Source organism: Cryptomeria japonica, chromosome 1, assembly GCF_030272615.1.
Source record: "Cryptomeria japonica chromosome 1, Sugi_1.0, whole genome shotgun sequence".
NCBI classification, from domain to species: Eukaryota; Viridiplantae; Streptophyta; class Pinopsida; order Cupressales; family Cupressaceae; genus Cryptomeria; species Cryptomeria japonica.
This window is the reverse complement of record NC_081405.1, coordinates 452,454,636-452,468,210: the sequence shown is the minus strand read 5'-3', so window position 1 is coordinate 452,468,210 and position 13,575 is coordinate 452,454,636. Positions and strand designations below refer to the sequence as shown.

The following is a 13,575-nucleotide window of genomic DNA, read 5'->3' as shown; positions in this document are numbered from 1 at the left end:
AGTTGAGTCTCCAATTGGGCATACCACCTTTTCTTAGAGCGTTGATAATAATTGCTGAGTCCCCTTCAATTTCCAATTTCTTCACTCCCATATTTCTGCAAATATTAAGGCCTTCCAGCAAGGCAACCAATTCAACCCAATTATTAGTCTTATTACCTATTGGGTAAGCCCTGAGGGCAATTTCCTTCCCTTCCCAGTTATGGATAGAGAATCCTATCCCTGCCACCCCTGGGTTGCCTCTGGAGGCCCCATCAAAGTTTAGCTTGAGCCATCCCTCGCCTGGAGGTTGCCACTTACATTCATCTCTTTTCCTTAGATTTACTTCAGGACCATCCCCAATACAGGGAGGGATAGATAGTCCTTTCCATTTCCCCTTCATCTTCTCATCCCGATAAGTTATTATGGCATTCTTCTTCAGATCGAAGTTGATCATACTGTTGATTTTTTTGATAATAGCAGCCTCAATTTTATTGATTACCCGTTTCACTTCTAATTTTTCATCTTTGAAAAGACGTATGTTCCTTTCCTTCCACAATTCCCAAATTATGGTAGATGGAAGAGATATCCACAAGCCTTCAAATAGACAACCTCTTCTTAGGATGGGCCAGGCTTTGAGCATTCCTAAAATAGTTTGAGGAAAGGCAGAGGACCAGCCTAATTTATGGGTAAACCACACCCAACATTTGTTTGCATAGTTGCAATTAAGGAGGAGGTGACTTGTGTCCTCTTCATCCTTTTCACATAGAGGGCATCTACTGGGTCCCTCATACCCCATCCTTCTAAAATTTTCAGTAGTCAAGAGCTTATTCTGGAGAGCAAGCCATGTGAAGACTCCAGCCTTGGGTAGGCAGTATCTGTCCCAACAGAGTTTCAGAGGCAGCTTTGTCTTGGGTCTAAGTTGAGCTTTAGTGATGTGATTATACGCATCCTTGGAGTTGTATTCTCCATTCTTGGAGCCATCCCACACAAGCCTATCCTTGCCTAGACTAAAGGAAATGTTTCTATCTTTTAGGATTGCCATGAGTTTATCTTTATCCCTTACAGGGATATCCTCATTTTCTCTGACTATCCATTTCCACCCCGCTCCATCCTCTGAGGGAGAAATGTAGTTCCCAATCAATTTCCCTTTGTTTGATTCTAGGAGTGTTCTTGTAGGCCCAAAATCATGGATTTTCTTGATCACCTTATACCCTCCCCAAGAGTCTGACCAAAACAAGGCATCTTCCCATGACCCTAGGTTCCATGTGAGTTTATCTGTGATAATATTTTTGCATTCCAGCACAAAGTTCCATATGCGAGAGCCTCTGGGTGGATTGTTTTCTCCAAATATTTGGATAGGGTTGTCTTCTTTAAGGTATTTATGGTACAAGATTCTCGCCCATTTTAAATGGGGATGTCTTAACATTCTCCATACTAATTTTGCCCCTAGGGCCCTGCTTTGGTCACTGATATTTTTAATGCTAGCTCCTCCTTCTTCTTTTGGTCTACAAATCTTATCCCAAGATAGGAGTGATATTTTCTTATCATCATTGGCACCTTGAAAAGAAAGTTCTAAGGTGTTTATTTAGCTCATTTCATTTTTTAACCGATAAATTATGACAAGATAGTTGGTAAATGGGCATTGCTGCCAGAAGTGATTTGACCAAGGTTTCCCTGCCTGTAGAGGATAGCCATTTCCCTTTCCAAGTGTTAATTCTCTTCTTGATTATTTCCACCACGTGATCCCAAGACTTAGATGTCCTTCTCCCCTTATCCAAAGGGATGTCTAAATATTTGCAAGGGAGGAGACTAGGTCTGATCTCCAAGACCCCGCATATCTCTTTCTCGGATGTGGTTTCTATGTTGAACATGAACACTTCTGACTTCTCCAAATTGACCTCTTGACCCGAGGCTTCCATATAGGATTTGAGGATACCTTTGAAGGCCCTTGCCTCCCCAATGTCTCCCCATCCAAAAAGCATTGTATCATCTACGAATTGCTGGTGGGTAATGGGAGTTAGACCACTGGTAATGGGTATACTTGTGATTCCACCCTCTTCCCTAGCCTTTGAGATAGACCTACCAAGAGCCTCTGCCATAATGATGAAGAGGGAAGGAGACATGGGGTCTCCCTTCCTAAGTCCCCTAGAGCTACTAAAAAAACCTTCAGGTGTGCCATTGACCAAGACATAAAATTTGGGGGTGGATATGCATTCAAAGATAAGGTTGATCCAAGTTTTGGCAAATCCAAATGCTTCCAAATATTTGCATAAAAATCTCCAATCCACTTTGTCATATGCTTTACTAATATCTAATTTTACTAGCATGCTTGGTGCTCCATTATGCTGGACCGAATGTATAGCTTCTTGAGCTATGATTACCCCGTCATAGATTGATCTATCAGGCACAAAGCCTGTTTGTTCTTTGCTAATGATGATAGGGAGAAGTTTCTGAAGTCTAGTTGCTAGAGTTTTGGTAAGTAGTTTATAAAGGGTATTACACAAGGCCATGGGCCTATATTCATTAAAGCTATCAGGTTTCTCTTTTTTTGGAATCAAAACTAAGAAGGTATTGTTGGTCTCCTTCAGGATCTTACCTGAGTTTCTAACACCCTCCAAGGCCTCCGTGATCTCTCGACCCATAAAACCCCAACATTTTTGGAAGAAACTAATTGGGAAGCCATCTGGGCTCAGAGCCTTATCTGGGTTCATTTTCATGAGGGCAGATTTAACCTCCTCCGCTATAAATTTATTAAGCAGACATATGTTGTGTTCTGCATCAATGAGTTTTGGAATATTTTTAATTATATTATGTTGGCCTCTAAGGTTGGAACCAGCTATATTGTTAAGGATTCATTCAAAAAACCTTACCGCTTCCTCTGCCACCTCTGACAAGTCTTCCAGATTTACTCCTTGGTAGTTCTTAATGTTAGAGATTCGGTTTACCCATCTTTTCTGCTTGGTACTATTGTAAAATAACTTTGTGTCGTGATCTCCATCTTTCAACCATGTTTCTTTGGATTTTTGTCTCCAAAAGATTTCTTCTTTTGCCAGAATCTCTTCATACTCTATTAGTAATATTTTTTCCTTCAAGAAGAGAGGTTCATCCCTCAATCCAAAACTTCCTTGTTAACATCCTTGAGGTGCATTTCTACTAAAAGTTTCTTATCAAAGATGTTACCAAAATGCTCTCAATTCCACTCCACGAGCCTCCTTTTGATTAACTTCAGTTTGTTTGCAACAATATACATCTTTGAGCCTGAGAATACTGATTCCCTCCACCATTGTTCAACCAGGTTGATGATGTTATCATCCTTATACCACATGTGCTCAAATTTGAACGGGCATTTTCTTGGACCTTGTTCTGCCAGAATGTTAAGTTGGAGTGGATAATGGTCTGAACCAGATAAAGGAAGGATCTCTACTTCCACAATGTAATTGAAATTCATAAGCCCCCCATAAATAAAAAAATTGTCTTGCTTTTTCAGCAATATTGCTAAAGCCCTTCCTTCTGTTGTTCCATGTAAAGGTGTTCTTTGTTGTCTGGATTTCCAATAAAGAATTCCTATTGATCCAATCAATGAAGTCGAGTGCCGCTGTAGGTAACTTATTACTACCTCCTCTTTTGTCTGATGCCTTAGTGATGGCATTGAAATCTCCTCCAATAATACACATCTCATTCAGATTGTTTCATAAGAAAGTCTCAAGTTCCATCCAGACTTGAACTTTATCCTTGATCTAAATAGGGCCATATACATTGATCAGGTTAAATCTTAACTTATTATTATAGCAGTTTACCTTTCCGCCTATCCAATTTTATTTTATTTCTGATGGTGTAAAAGAGGAATATCTAGGATCCCAAATGATTGCTAAGCCTCCTGAAGTCCTAAGTGCTGGGGAATACTTCACTTTTCTAAAACCTAATTTCTTCTCAAAGAGGTCTATCTCGGCTGGGTTCATTTTAGTTCCTTGGATTAGAATTATGTCTGGTTTTGATTCAGATACACAATGTTTTATGATACGTTGCTTGTTAGGGGCATTCATTCCATGATAAGAGTTTCATGGCTCTGTGGGGAGGAACTTCCCCTCCCCTACATTAAATAGTGATGAAAATTTGGATTGGCCCACAACTTCCCCATCCTTGGCTCTTAATTTAGCAAGGGATCTCCTACCCCTCCTTTTGATGGACTTGGCACAGTCAGGAGAGTCTTTGCTCTCCTCTGTATTATGAATGCCTAGAATGTTTGGGTTCTCATTTTCCAAATTATCTAGGTCAATGAACAATTCTTCTGTTTCCATGCTAACTCTGGCACTATCCACTAAATTTTTCACATATAGCTCCCTTTGCCTTTCCAATTCTTCGGAGTCACAAACCTTATCAACAAATTGTTCCATTAGGTCATTAACTACTTCTTCCCCAATAAAGTTGGAAATAATGTTGACTTCCCTTTCTACTTGTTCTCTCTCTCCCACTTCTACCACCACTGAATCAATATTCTGGGGTGGTCTATTTTTCTCTGGCCCCCCACTTTCCTCCATATCCTTATCTTGTGTTGTCGGTTGTTCTTGCTCAGATTCTTCATCCTTAACGGGGGGACACATTTCCTTCACCAATGGTTGCTCTGAAAGGGATAATTTTACTTATGTTGAATGCCCCAGGGGGCTCACTATTTCCTTCCCCGAGTCTATGCTTATTCCAAAGTTAATATTTAGGTTTTCCCCTTAAGTGCATATACACGATAGTTCCTTCTGCACTGGTGGCTCACTAATCTCCCCATCTTCTAAATCTTGTTCCTTGTTCCAAGGTTCAACTGTTTTTGTCCTAACTACTTCCAGAGATGGGAGGAAGGGGGAGTTTGTCTTCCTATTCAAGGAGTCCTTAGATAAGGACTCATAGCATCGATCCAATGCTATATCTGTTGCAGAGTCTTGATGCTTAGTTTCTATCTTTAAAGACTCATCGCCTTCAAGAGTGAAACCCCCAATTCCTTCTATGAATTTAATTTTGACACCCTCTTTATTATGTTTTATTCGAGGGTATGTCATCACAGGTGAGGTTTTCCTGGGAATATCATCTACGATGGGGCCATCATAAAAGGAAGGTTCAACGTTTAATTTTAAAGTTTTGATATTGATATCCATATTCACCACAAGAACATTGTTTGAGAATTTATATGGGGTTTTTTGACACTTTCGAATTTCCCTAACTTATTGCCTATCATTCTTAAGGTTTCTAAATTACGAAGTTCTACTGGTAAGTTATCAATTGATATTGCTCTATTTACCATAAAAGGTTTTAAATGGGATGGATCAAAAAGGGGTTGCCATTCCCAACATTCTAAGCAAAAACCCTTATATGCCGGAATATCCCCATTTAGAAGCCTATTTCTCAAATCTAGATAGCTACATTCTATTGAAAGGAAATTTTCAAGGAGGATGTCGATACTTACCAGGTCCTGAAAGTATGTCTTTAACCATTCAACGATTTGTTCGGCTGGAGTACCTATACCTTCCCATCGAGCAAAGATGACAAATTCTTTACAGTGCCTCTGATGCTTTGTTAGGATTTGATTGTCAATTTCTATCACTAGCCTTTCCTCTGTGGCTGATGGACGCATTGATTGGTCACCCTTAATTTGTTTATCCGTCGATGGTTTCTGACGGTGGTGCAGTGAATGTCTAGATAGGGTTTCCTTGCCCCACAAATTCTTCTCTGTAATTTTTCATCAGAGAGTGTTTCCTCGGTTTATGGTTCTGTCTTTATGGGTAGGTTTTAAAAAACCCTTCTTCGTATAACATAGTGGACAACGGTCATGGTATACTAGTTGGTGATTCACCCCACTTGCTGGGCATTTGGGTTGCTTGCGTCCAACCTTCTGCCAATTATGGTTGTCAATGTTTAGGGGAGGAGGGTGAGCCCTTCCCATATCTATCAACGAATATTTGGTCTTCGCAAAAAAGGTCTGTTGATCTCGCATTTTTGCTGCTTCTGAGATAAGACTATTGCCATCATCCTGGTGTTTGCTAGCAAGAATAGAAAATTGATTTGCATAGCCCAGATAGTTGCCATAAGGAGGCCTCGAAAGCAAGTTAGTTGTCGCATAGGAATTGCGAAAATTATTCACATGCAGAGCCATTTTACATTTATCCCGACACTTTATTTGTTAGATAGATTTTTTATTAATATTTCAATTCTAATAAATTTTAAAAATCAATTTTATTTTTTTATTTAATTATTAATTAGCTTAATAATTTAATTATATATTATTATTTATCGAGTTATTATTTTAATAAATATTTAGATTTTAATATATTTCTACCTCTCTATTTATTTGTCTCCCTCTTCCTCTCTCTTTCTATCTACATCTCTACCTTTATATTCTTCTCTCCCCCTTTATCTATAGGCTGGTGTACATCTCCCTATGAATTCATAGCTTCCTCCCTCTCTTCCTAAACCTCTATATCTGTATCTATTCGCCTCTCTATCGCCATCTCTTCATATTTCTTCTTTGATCTCTCCCTCTATTTCTAATTCATTATATCTCTGACTCTCCACCCATATATCTCTCCCTCTCCTGTTTTTTAGAACCCACTCTCCCTCTATATATATCTCTTCCATCTCTATCTATCCCTTTTTACACTCTCTCTTTATCTCTACCTCTCCTCTCCATATCCATCTCCATCCCCATTTGTATATTCCTCTCTAACTCTATCTCCTTACCTCCTCTCTCTCTCATTCCCCTTCCTTCTATCTCCCACTCTCTCCCTATAGCAAATATAACATGGGCCTATTAGTAATGAAGATTGATTATCTTCGTGATTTAGAGGTTTTGTTTCGCTCATGTTTAGATCCCTACAAGTGGATGCATAAATGATTTGAATCTATCACATATCTATTTAGACCTTTCTTGCACAAACAAAATCATTTGCTAAATGACATACCAATTGACCTCATGTACTAAATAAATGGATGCAAAAATAGAAAAAAAAAATCCTAATTGACCTCTCACACCTCTTCGCTGTACCTATTGTAGACCATGGTGCAATTGCTAGTTTTACTCCTCTTAAAATTTATCTCAATTCCTCTCTATGCTTTTTGTTTACATGGAAGTTTTTGAATATGGAGATTCTTGCTCATTATTTCTGAGTCATTGTAAGGTATATGCCTTAACCTTAGTACCTGTATTAGGATAGTTGGCACTAGTATAATGATGCAATGAACTACCATGTTGTCGTATTGTTATTTATGAGTTTATTATTATATTCACAATGTTGTTGTGAATCAATTTTCCCTCACCCTCTCTCTCTCTCTCTCTCTCTCTCTCTCTCTCTCTCTCTCTCTCTCTCTCTCTCTCTCTCTCCCCCCCTCTCTCTATCTCTTCATATCTTTATCACTCTATCATAGTGTCGCATATATCTCTATTTCTCCCTCTCCCTCTCCCTCTATCTCTCTACTTCTTCCTATATCATTTACCATCTCTTTATCTCTATATCTTAATCTCTCCCTCTACCTCTTCCTCTCTATCTTTCTATCTCTTATCTTCATCTCTCTATTTTAATCTCTCCCTCCACCTCTATCTATTTCTCTCCCTCCTCCTCTCCCACTCTATCTTCATCTTTACTTTTATCTATTCTAAACTAACCACACTATTGGTAGGAACTTCACGCATTGCGCCTTCCTCTCTATCTTTCTATCTCTTTATCTTTATCTATCCATCGATTTCTCTCTCTCTTCCTCTACCACTATATCTTCATCTCTACTTTTATCTATTCTAAACTAACCACACTATTGACATAAACTTCACGCATTGCATCTTTTAATTTAGACTACAAAACTTACATTAACATTCAAACCAAATACCTAAATACTTCAACAATAATTTCTTTATAAGATATATGATTTTGTTTCCCATCTTCAAACTATCTTGTAATCTTATAAACATATTAAACCTTTGTACTTTATTCTATTCTATTCTTTTACAATGTGATATAATTCTTTCCCGCCACAATATATGGTAACCAACGCTAGCCTGTGCTATAAAAATCACCCCTTTCATCGATCTCTTCTTCTGAGAAGATTGAACTTGTAACACATCAATATCGGCAATGGAGAAGGACGATTCCAAGCTTCCCGACCTGAAACTAGGTTTTTCTGTTTTCGTCTCTTTTCTGTAATCACATTCATGTCCATAATCTTACTGAGTTTTTGTGTTATTTTTTGTTTCAGACGCAAAGCAGGCACAAGGATTTATATCATTCTATCGAAAGCTACCGCAAGTGAGTCGCTACAGTCTTTTTCTTCTCAAAATTAAACTCGTATCTAATTTCACTTTATATAATATGTTTTTTGTGGTACATTTTGCAGAATGCTCAGGCTGTTCGCTTCTTCGACCGACGGGTAGGTTCCTGAATACTAAAAAAATACTAATTGTTAACTGCCCCTGGATTATTTGTTTCTGTAGGGCGTGAGTTGTAGGTGTGAAGTTTTTTGTTTCTCCCGGTCATGTTAAAACAGGGCTGGAAGCATTACTTATCTGCAAAATGGCTCGTCACACCCTTTGGAGCTATCCTTTAGCTAAGCTATTTCTATGGACCTATCTATTCCCTCTATTTTCTCAGGCCCTGCAGCTACCCTCACCAGCACTTACTTGGGGTTTGAACCTAGGTCCAATGCTAATAAAGCCCATAACCCGTGACTTGCCACAAGACCACACAACCATGGCTGTTTGTAGTTCTTTAACATACTTTGATTAGATGCTTCAAGCCAGAGTCACAAGACTTGGACTCGTTGAGAACTCGGTGAGCCGATTTCGGGCTCAGACTCGAACTTGAAGACATTTGATAAAAGGTTTAAAGTTTTAAAATGCTTAACATGTTAACTGTCGTTTTTAAATTTTATTTTGAATTGATTTTCATTTTCTTTGTAGGGCATAGATCGATAGGTTCAGAAAGTACTCCTCTAAACTCCAGAGTAGTTGAGACTTATAACTATGCTTTAAACAACAGTGAATTTCAACACAACTCGGTGAAATTTAAGTAGCTCCTAATTTCTTCTTGACTTTGTAAACTCTGGGTGAGATTGTGCACTGGGTTTAAGGTGGAGTGTGGTGTGCCAAAATTACATTCATGGGGGTTAGCTTGGGTACCAATGCCTGGAATACATTTTTGTGAGGTAAGCATGGGTCTTATTTTAGGATATAAAACCTAAGCTACATGGTATTGCTCGTTCATTGCAGTATTGGTCCAATTTGCTCTATTGGAACATATTTCAATTGCAATGATGCTTTTAAGATTGTCATTCGTTCCCATTACACAACAATTTACTATGTCAATTAATTTTGGTCTCAATTTAACGTACTCTATTTGGAATGGAGAAAAAATTACTTGGAAGCCTGATTACTCAATTTTATGAAATGTTTGCTTCGATAAATCAACATCAAAGTATAAGTGTCATATTCCATACTCTAGGATTGTTAGTAGGGATTGGTAGGGTTCATAATGATGCAACTTTAAGCAGTCTTCATTCTATTTGTGTTGGTTTGACTTAATAAGTATTGTATCAGTAATCTTGTTATATGTTTGTTGGATATTTTTGTTATAAATGATCACTAATTGAATCAACAATGACTTATCAACACCTAAACTCCTTAGAAGAATGGTAAGCACAAATTGACTGAGAAGCCACAAATGTTCTAGGCAACTTGTGGCATAATTAGAATAAATTGCTCTTGAGAAGCTTCTGTCCTTTCGTAATGCTTTTCCATGAATTGCTTTTTCTTAGTTAGTGAATCCTTTAATTTTAGTAGGGTTACTATAGTTAATTCTAACTAATAAACAACATTGTTATATGCTAAGGACCTTGCCTTGCATTCTCCTCTCCATGTATTGCAATTTTTTTGACATTAGCGAACATTTATCTATGCTCCCTTGAGTTTCTTGGACGAGGACGATAAGGGGTGGGGGGAAATGTATTTGAGATGAGCATTTTGGGAGGCCATTTTTTAGGGGATGAGTATTAAAAAAGTAGAGAAAATTATAGAGTATAAATATTCATATTGATAACATTGATAAGGCATCCATCATAGACATTATAGAACATTAATACCTAACATTAGACTTAAATTAAGGTTTCACACAGAGTAGACAAGAAATTAACAAAATTCAATTGCTTTTATTATCAATATGTGTATCTATTATATAAAATTACCACAAAATGCCCAAAGGCTGCAAATTTCAACTACAATTTGGTAACGTTGCATCAAAATCAAAGTCTAAGTCCAAGTCATTGTCACTGTGAGGGGTCCTATAATCCAGTGAAACCCTAACCAATACCCCTTTTGCATCTTCCTCATCAACTTGTATGCCATATTCAAGACCAACACTCCAATGTGCAGTTGGAGTTTGATGACACCCAAGAGTCCATCAATCCTAATGTAGCAAGGCACTATGCATGGCCACCAACTTCTCTAACTGCATTGGGGATGCCTTGGGTATGTTTGGACATCCTTTTGCTGTACACTAATGTACTTGGCCGTTTCCTATCAAAAAAATTGCTGTACTTGAGAATGTTTTTGAAAATTTTGAAAATTCGGGGATGGGTGGGGATGTTTCTTAATTGTCCTTTCATGTTGAAAATGTTTCCTATAGGGGACAAGTCTGTAGAGAACATAGGCATACATTGTATTATTTGAGCAGCTTTAGTAAACCCAAACAAAAATATTGAATTGTTGAACTTCTGTTTGTCCCATTGGAATTCCTACTACTAGCATTCTTCTTTTGTAGGCCCTTAGTTAATTTATGTAACTTATAGATGTTTTCTTGAAGGGAACCTTTTTTGCTATGATAAAATCATTATGTTTGCATTCACATTTCTTTTTGTATCTTCTATACCTCCTTTGCTGAGGAAGATCTCTTGTTATTCTTTCCTTAGTTTCAAGTGTTTATTTATCGACTCTTAGATGTCTTACTAGTTTGGAATTGTTTGATTATCTCTTATATTCTCCTTAAGAGACTTAAGAACATTTCTGGAATAAATTGGTCCCTTTTCATGCCTTCTTAAGATATTGATCATTTGCTGATTGTCTCAATTTTAAATCTCATGTTTTCCATAAAGATAAATATGTTTTTTGTATTTAAATTCAAGCATCTTCACTATTCTTGACTAATGTTCAACTGTACTTTCTTAGGATCTATTTGTTATTTCTTGGTTGGTTGAGTTTGCTATGAGTTTGTGGGTGTGTCAACTAACTCTATGCAACCTCTTCTCTCATTTTCATCTTCCATAGACTTTTGTAACCATATAACAAATGGTGTAAAATAAATCCATTTTCTTGGTTTTGGTTGGCATGAGATATAGCTTGCTTATTCTTTCTAGCATTTTAGTTTTGATTATTGTAGGGTATTTCTTTATTTATTAACATGATCATTATGAAGTCAACTTTTTTGCATTGTTTATTTAAAATGTAAGCAAGTATGATCTTTTATTAACAAGTACTTCTATATGGCAGTTCATGCTAAAATTTTGTGAAGAAATGTGACCAAATGGGTGTGGTAGAAAGCCATTTTTTTACATCTTAAGTTTAAAATGCAAGAAATGTGATAATTGAATCATTTAATACAGTTCTTTTTTAATATGAAAATTCATGTTAGAATTTGTGATAACAAACCAAAAATATTGCATATAGGCATAAATTTTTTCTAACATTTATATAGATTTACTCAATATGAAGAATCTCTATATGCCAAAACCTTTTTTTCTACTACATTAATAACAAGCCTGAGATGGACTGTTGCAGAACTTCATTCTTCCTCAAAACCCATTCCTCAATATGAAAATACACATGCAGATTACTATGATAGTTTAACCCAATAAGTACTAACTAATATTTGTAGATATCAAGAAGTATGTAAAGATGTGTTCACTACAGCCAGTCTTTTCTACGTTTCCTCAAAAAAAGAGTTCACATAATCTTGATGTCTGGCATGGTATTGTTCTCCATGCATTATACAAGTTAACAAAAGTGTATTTTTAATATTGACAAAAGAGTATGAATAAAGCTCAGCTGAACAACAAAGATATCAAGTCACCAAAAAAGCTAAAATAGCCATAGCCATACTCTTGGGGTTGCAAAATGAGAAACCCCAAATAGACCAAAGAAGGGGAGAACTACCTATCAATTAAATCAAAAGTCTAGATTGTATATGTGAGAATTTTGTATAATGGTAAGTATTAGATAACAATGTTATAATTGAAGGAAACCTCAATATAAAGCCATTGATCTGCATTGGTTAGTTGAGCCAAAAGGTCAAAATTGATGATATTAAACCTAAGTTACTGGGTTCGGCACCAAAATACCAGATCTGGGTCTAGGTTCATGTTGGGTCCAGGTTTGGGTCTGGTGCGGCTTTTGGGGTTCGCTGCGGATACGTTTCTCTCTCTTTAACGTTTCTATGGTCCGCACAAGTTTATCAAGGAAATATAAGAGTCAATAAAGAATAAAAATATCTTTGAACTCCCAAACCCTAGGAGCACACGAAGCCATTGGGACGCTATGCATTACATAGCTAAGCCTACCATGGCCCCACTAAATACTTCAAAAGCATTGTGAGCCAACAAAACATGATAGACCCCGCACCAAGGGCATTTGTGACAAAAGATAGACACATCGCCATCGCACCACCACAATCAAAACAAGTAACCCTCCAGCTTGAGACGGTATCAAGCTTCAAGAAAAGACACCCAAACCATCGAGGCCAAAGCTTCGAAACTCCATCAGTTCAACCACATTCAAACAAAGCAGAGAGACACCACGGTCCGGGACTAACCAAAACAAGGCAGTATGTCATATGCCCAAAAAGAAAGAGACCACGACATCGAAGGCTGAAAAATGATTTCTTACTCAACAGTGGCGACTGTATTATATTATTATTAATTTTAAATTTAATATAATTTAATTTTGATGAATGATGCATTTTGACTATTTTATTTTGTAATATAATTTAATTTCAACTATATTATTATATAATATGTAATATATATTTTATATATGTTTGGACAGTCTGGTGCAATAATTTTCGGAAAAGGAGAAAGGATTAATTAAAAGTGAATTTAATCAAAATTCTTTTAATTAGGTGGACAGAAATAGGTGTCTACAATATATATTGTTTTTACATTGTTTTTGTCCTAATGAACCCAAAATCCATTTTAAATTTTTGTTGAACCGGCAAACTAGGTTTGCGTACCGAAACTTGTGCTTGAACCTGAACCGACAACTTTGTATTAAACACAAAACATCTATCCAAGCTTGGTGGGCATGGAAAAATTAACATCTAAATCACTACTAGAAGACGAGCTTGCATGAGAAACTAGATGTGTAGATGCAGTACTCGTAAGAAAATTGATTTCATTAGAATCATAACTTGTTGGCATTTTGATACCGTGAGCAATGTGAGTCTTTGTAATCGATTGTTGAATGCTATCCTCTTGATCATTGCCTTTGAAGGGAAACAACATCTAGCTATTTAGTTAGTGTGTTGTCTAGATCAAAATGAGTAGCCTCACCTTTTTGGGAGACATGTGGGAGACCAAGATCACTAT

At 37.0% G+C, this 13,575-nt stretch overlaps 1 protein-coding gene across 2 annotated transcripts in view; it reads left to right on the top strand.

The window, feature by feature from the left end:
• Positions 1-7,965: 7,965 nt before the first annotated feature.
• The window catches only part of LOC131064504 (DNA mismatch repair protein MSH2), an 84,778-nt gene continuing 79,168 nt past the window's right edge, over positions 7,966-13,575 (top strand). For both annotated transcript variants that reach the window (XM_057998663.2, XM_057998659.2), the window contains exons 1-3: positions 7,966-8,124; positions 8,206-8,255; positions 8,344-8,376. In XM_057998663.2, coding sequence (XP_057854646.1) covers positions 8,085-8,124; positions 8,206-8,255; positions 8,344-8,376 — 123 coding nt within the window. In that variant the 5' untranslated portion in view covers positions 7,966-8,084. The remainder of the gene's footprint in view (positions 8,125-8,205; positions 8,256-8,343; positions 8,377-13,575) is intronic.